Below are 6,448 nucleotides of genomic sequence, written 5' to 3'. Positions count from 1 at the left end.
CTTCAGGCGTCCCTCCCACAGGCCACCAATTGCCGCAGTCTGGCTGGGCACAAAAATCATGAGCCACTCAAGCAGGAACAAACTTTATTTTTGAAACTCCCCCCAATGCCCCGTACGCTCCCGGGAAATATGCCGACCCACACACGCAGCGTTCTCCCGGACACACACCAACAGGAAATCCCTCCTCCGGAATTCCCTCCTACTGCACTTCCCCAACCAATGGGAACTCTCCAGGAGTCCTGTAGCAGGCCAAGGTGGACAGCAGGGGTCTAATATCCATTTGAGTGCAGATGATATGATTATGACATAATCATATCATCTCAAAGGCTTGCTGGCGTCACCTTTCAACCAAAAATGCCATGCATCATTACTACTTGGCTATGGCTCTTAGCAGCATCTGTGGGGAGATTCTGGCTGGCTGCACAGAACAGAGGCTCTGAACACTGGCTTCTGACTGCTGGACATAAATAACACTCAGCTGGGCTATAACTCTTCTGTCTGGGGCACCAGGACCTGGTCTCCTTGCTTCATCTTTTTTAACCTTTTTATCAGATGTCTTTGAGGCTGTGCCATGCACCCTGGTGAGCCTGGTGGAAGGATATTTGTGTAGAGTTGAAGCAACCAGCCTCCCTGGCAAGGTGATGACAGGTCCAAGGAAGTGTCCTGTCCATTAAATAAACCGAGTCAATAACCACAGAGGCAGACCAGGAACCCACATGTCCACAGTGCAGCATGTGAGTCCTGGGGCAGATCATGCAGGCCTGTACATCAAGGTGAGGAGGGTGGGAACCTGCATTAATGTCCTAGGTGGTGATATGAAAAAAAACTATTAAAAATGTGGGTGGGTAAAAGCACTAAATTGCATCCATAACATGATTGACATCTCCTCTCCAGAAACCCTGTGTACACCCCGTCCAACACCTTTACCAACAGTCACAATGTTGGGTGGAGGCAGCGTGACAGGTGGGAAGGTGCCATGAGCCACCTCCTTCCCTGCACACAGGCTCATGAAGAGGATGCCATAGAACACTGAGGTCACTCAGGCCTTCTTAGAAGTGATTTATCCAGCACTTGACACCCACTCTGTGTACAATCCTGAAGGAGGGTCATCTTGGCCAAGGTCGCCAAGTAAAAGTCATGTCTACACTGGCTCCATGAGACTCCTTCCACACTGTAGGAGGGGAAGCGAGACTGTCTGCATTAGCTCAGAGCAGATGAATGCTCCGTACTGGCTCAAGGCTAGTGAGCACCATCTATTCTTATTCACGGCCACGGAGTCCCTATCTACACAAAAGAAGGAGGCACAGAGGTCCAGGCCTTGGAGAGGATGGCTCACGGGCTCCTGCGCTCAGCCTGAGGCCCTACCTTTCTTTTCATCAGTCTACATTTTAGTCTTTGGAACAAAATGTTAGGATCCAATTTGTCTGAAACCAATTTATTAAGAAACATCTGAGAAGAACGTGGGAGAGGAGAGAGGGGCAGGGCGAAGTGTCCCAGCAGGGCGAAGTGTCCCAGGCAGAACAGTCTCTGAAGTCTTCCGCAGGTGGGGGCAGAAGAGAGATGGCCGTCCGCTGGAGCTGTCTGTCTGGCTCTCCACTTCCTTGGAGGCAGGCCTACTGTGGGTGTGGCACGTCTCTTCTCTATGACATTGGAACCACTTTTTTGCTGACACGTGGCACACAGCAGCAGCACAGGGCTCGGACACAGGCAGCGATCCTGCTCCTCACCCGTTTCCAGCCATTGGTGTGGCCAGGGCCTTGCCTCGGGGCTGTGTCCTGGGAGGAGGAGCTGCTGTGTGCCCTGGACCACCAGCCGAGGACCCTGGAGGGCTTGGGCCTGGGGAAGCCAGAGTCGGACTGGGAGCAGCTGCGGAGAGTGGGGGCCCCTGCAGGCGGGCAGCCCAGAGGAATGGCAGGCAGGCTGCCACCCCTGATGCCCCTGTGCCCTGGCCGTTGGGCGTACTTGGGCAGCGGATACTCAGAGGGCAAGGGGAAGGTGCCCAGGTCAGGCTGGCTGGTGCTCCTCTGTGGGAGGACAGGGACATGGGAGAGATTCTCGGGGTGCTGGCGAGGCCTAAGCCACTGAGGCACAGGCTTCCCCTGGAAGGCGCTCCCTACCCCCTGGCCTTGCTGGTGCTTCAGGATGAGGTACGTCGCCATCACCATATCGAACTTCCTCTTGGCCAGAGACACCCAGGTTTGGTAGGGATCAAAACCCATGTCGAACAGCATGGTCAGGATGGCGGGGTCTGGGCGTGTGGGGAGGGCCTGGCTAGAAGGATGGGGTGCACACGGCTCACCCTGCCGCAGCCATGGGTGCTGCAGGATCTGCTTCAGGGTGGGTCGCTTCTTGGGTTTCAAGACCAGGATCTGGCGGATGAGCCTTCGTGCTTTGACGGGAACAGAGCTGGGCACCTGGAACCTTCCCAGAAGGATCCTCAGCAGCATCTCCTGAGGGGTGTCCCCCCTGAATGGGAGGCTCCCCGTCAACATAAAATAGAGAGTGACGCCCAGGCTCCAGATGTCCGCTGAGGGGCCCTCATACTCTTGCTCCAGGACAATTTCTGGGGCCATGTAAGCCAGAGTACCCCATAAGTCATTCAACTTCTGCCCGGCTGTGAACCTGGCGCTGAGGCCGAAGTCAATGAGTTTCACCTGTCCTCTGGCATCCATCATGATGTTCGCTGGCTTCACGTCTCTGTGCATGATGCCCTTGTCGTGGCAGTGGCCCAGGGCACACACGATCTGCCTGAAGAGTCTGCAGGCCTCCTCCTGCGGCATGCCACCAGGTGGGATGCGCTCAAGTAGCTGTCCCCCACCCGCATGCTCCATCACCATGTACAGGTTTTCCCTGGTCCTGATCACCTGGAAGAGCTGGATCACGTTGGGGTGCTCCAGGCTCTCCAACATTAGAGCTTCGGAGAGGTCCGAGATGTCCTGCGTCTCCGTCTTCAGGACTTTCACTGCCACCTCTGCCCCCGTGATGCGATGGCGGGCCAGGTGGACCTGGCCAAACTCGCCATGCCCGATGGCCCTCAGGACCTCATACTGGTCCAGGAAGCCTGGCTCCTGCCAGGAGCCCGGCCCCCACAACGCTACTCTAGACTGACTACTCTTGCTAACCATGGACATCCTGAGCAGGAACACCCACTAAGGATGCTAGCTAAAAAAAAAAAAAAAAAACCAAAACAACAAATCAAAATCAAAAACCAAAACCAGACAAAACAAAAAACCCAAATCAAAAAACCAATATCCACAGACCACAACCACCGACCGCCAACCACCAAATGCACTAACTACCTGGGAGTCCGACAGGTCACCACCAAGAGCTTCCTGTACTTGTGGACAAAGCCCAGCCTCAGCCACCCCCTTATATACCGGCTGTTTGAGATTCCTCACAATGGCTCCTTGTGAGGTCAGCGCTAGAAATGGCCCCGTCATGGCTGGACACAGCCCCAGTGGTCCTCTCCCTCTGGGGCCTCCAGAACTTTTTCCATTTTCAGAATAAGAATAGAAAAGGACTCCAGATGTTTTTTGCTTCAGTGGGGTGTGGAGACTGATGTTTGCTTGTTTAGAAGTCAACATTTGTACACTAGCGCAATGGACTTGTCACTTCAAGTCTCCAAATTTCTAATGACTTTGGGCTTTGGAAGACCTTGTCCTATCTACACTCAAGGTATTCAATTCCTTTCTCTTGAAAGAGTTGCCATCAAAAGTGTGGTCACCCCTCATCCATTTTCTGTTACTACAGCTTTGTTCCTGCAGGAAGAGTCGGGGGCCTCCAGTGGTCATCTCTGTTTCTCTATTTTATGTTGACAGAGAGCTGCCCATTCAGGGGACCACCTCTCAGGTGATGATGATGGGGATCATTCTCAGAAGGTGCCACGCAGAGCAGTCTTTATACCTATGGAGTTAAGAGGGAGGAAGATGTCGTCATCATTTCCCCATAAGACGTTCATCAGATTTCTCCTTAGAAGCTCTGGAAGGCAAGCCACTTGTCCCTTGTATTTCTGTACTAACCCGAGTAATTTTTACCTTTGAAAATGTTGCACTTTCTAAATAACAGTAACAAATATAACTGAAAACTCCTAAGTACTTAATGCCAGTATGTGGAATTCAGCTAAAATGCCCAAAGAAAGTAAGATGTGCACAAAAGAAAAGAAGTTAAATGGCTCTGTGGGACAGGAGCTTCAACCTCCAAGCTCTATATTTGCTCAGCTCTTCCGGGACGGCAGTGGGTCCATGTGATCCCACGTCTTTGGTGGTGTATTGGCTGCTCTTGGCCAGGATCGTTGCCCTGTGCACTTCCCCTTCCCCTTGGTCACACTCCACCCCAAGTCCATTTGCTACATTGTTGCCAGCTGTCCTGATACAGTAACAGCTTTCAGGAACAGTCCTCACCAGGCCAGGCACAGGGCTACTAGGACACAGGGATCTCTGGAACATAAATGGGTCCTCCGATGCCTGACCAGCATGCACATGGGCAGTGCAGGAGAAACAAGTTGTGGAATGTGTGGAATCAGACTCCATAGGAAGTCCTTCCAACATCAGGCATGAAAGTGCAAGCAGAGGGTTTATTCCTCATCAATGCCTATTGGAAGTCCAAGTTCTTTTTTTACTGGGAATAAATTCCATAATACAGTCCTTAGAACTACAAATGTGTTATACAGCTTTGCACTTCTCTGATGGGAAACCTGCAAAATAGGATTTCTTAGAATGTCTGTGTTTGCAGGGCACAAATTTGGAACAGTCCTACAGAAAGTCAGCCTGTGTCTAACATCCCTGCCTGAGGGGAGCCGCGCAGAGGTGTCCGCATTCTCCATAACATCCCGAGACCTAACGCAGCATCGCCAGACACAGGTGGTCATGTAAAGGAGACTTTCTAACCTCTCAGAAAGCAGGACAGCAAACCATTTGTGCCCAAGGGAAGACTTAAGTGTCTTTTGATTTTCTCTATAGAAAATATCATAAATTTTTTTGCCATGTGAAAAGGAAATCAGATTTATGACCAAGAAGTGGGAAAAAAGATACTGAGTCAGGCAGCTAATTAATAAAAATAGTGCAATATTTTTCTAGATCTTAAGACAATTTGTATTTAACAGCTTTTTTAAGTGTGTAACATACTGTGGCTTCTTTTTTCCTTTCAAATTAATATTTTCACTTTTATATCTAATTTTATATTAAAAATTTAATGCTCTTTTCTTAAAGTGGAAAAACCTCTCCCAACGTGTACAAGCTGCAGGCCCTCTAAAAGCAGATCCATCCTGACCCTTGAAAGAAGAGAACAGTATTTAAGAGAAAAATGAAAAACCTACTGTCAGTTGGGTTTTCATTGCTGTGACCAAAATACCTGACAAGAACAACTTAGAGGAGGAAAATTTATTTGGGCTCATGGTTTCAGAGATTTAGTCCCCAGTGGGCTGACTCCATTACCCCGAGACCAAGGGAGGCCTGGTCGATTGATTCTTCCTAGAATACCATGGTGGAAGAGCATGGTGGAGGAGCTCTGCTCTAGCAGCCAGGAAGCAGAGACAGAGGAAGGGCAAGGACTTCAGGACAGACGCAACCCTCCAGGGAGCGTCCCCCATGACCACCTTTTCCAGCCAGGTCCCACCTTCCTACAGTTACACCCAGTGAGTCCTTTCAAACCAGGATGAGCTGAGGAGGTTACAGCTCTCATCATCCAATCATTTTATCTTGGGATATTCCTGCCTTAACACAGGAGCTTTGGGGGGACACCTTGTATCCACCACGACATATTTTCTGGCCAGTGAAAGAGAAAAAAGCAATAAGATAAAAAAAAATCCTAACAACAAAACAACTCTGTGTTCTTTTTCCCACCCTGAGGATGAAATTGTCCTAAGCCACTGATAAAAGTTCCGTTGCATTATCTGGTGACTGTCCATGTCAAGCATACAGTGTCCTTTCCAGACCTGGCCCCATCAATGAAGGATATCTCAGATCCACCCAGTGTCATGCATTTATTCATTCATTAATTCAAAAAGAAATGATAGGTGTCCTAAACAAGGTCAAATGTCAAAACTTTCCTTCCACCCCACCCATCTCCACTCTGGTCTTTATTTGAACTTGGTCATGTCTTGTTAATTTTACCTTGTGGCTGTGATACCAGGTACTAGCCCTCTGCTTTGGTCTTGGCTACTCTCTAAACTCCCTTCTGGGATTGGGGACCCTGTGCTGAGTCTGCCTTCACCCTTCCTTACCACCTAGAGCCAAGAGGCCAGAGCCATGTACAGGTCTCTGCACCTGCCAGGATCTCCTGGGCTTCTGCCTTCTCTCCCATCTTCTGCATGTCCTGCTCCTGCTCATCCTGAAGGTGCTCCAAAAGTCTCATTGCTGCTGCACTTTCCCTCCTTTGTGCCCAGTCTCTCCCCATTCTTCCTGTTCTGTTTGATGCTCATGTGCATTCTTGGTTCCAAAGTCTGCAGCCC

General features: G+C 50.2%; 1 protein-coding gene across 1 annotated transcript; it reads right to left on the bottom strand.

Annotated features, from left to right (window-relative positions):
- Window positions 1-1,640: 1,640 nt before the first annotated feature.
- LOC144256647 (sperm motility kinase 2B-like) lies at window positions 1,641-3,131 on the bottom strand. The gene has a single exon (XM_077802009.1). The coding sequence runs from the start codon at window positions 3,129-3,131 to the stop codon at window positions 1,641-1,643; it is 1,491 nt and encodes a 496-aa protein (XP_077658135.1).
- Between the last annotated feature and the right edge of the window lie 3,317 nt (window positions 3,132-6,448).

Source organism: Urocitellus parryii, chromosome 8 (assembly GCF_045843805.1).
Source record: "Urocitellus parryii isolate mUroPar1 chromosome 8, mUroPar1.hap1, whole genome shotgun sequence".
NCBI lineage: Eukaryota > Metazoa > Chordata > Mammalia > Rodentia > Sciuridae > Urocitellus > Urocitellus parryii.
The sequence above is the reverse complement of the archived record's forward strand: the minus strand, read 5'-3'. Positions and strand labels throughout refer to the sequence as shown.

Bases quoted from the DNA above. Each gene is read 5' to 3' on its own strand.
- LOC144256647 (XM_077802009.1), bottom strand. From the start codon at position 3,131: ATGTCCATGGTTAGCAAGAGTAGTCAGTCTAGAGTAGCGTTGTGGGGG.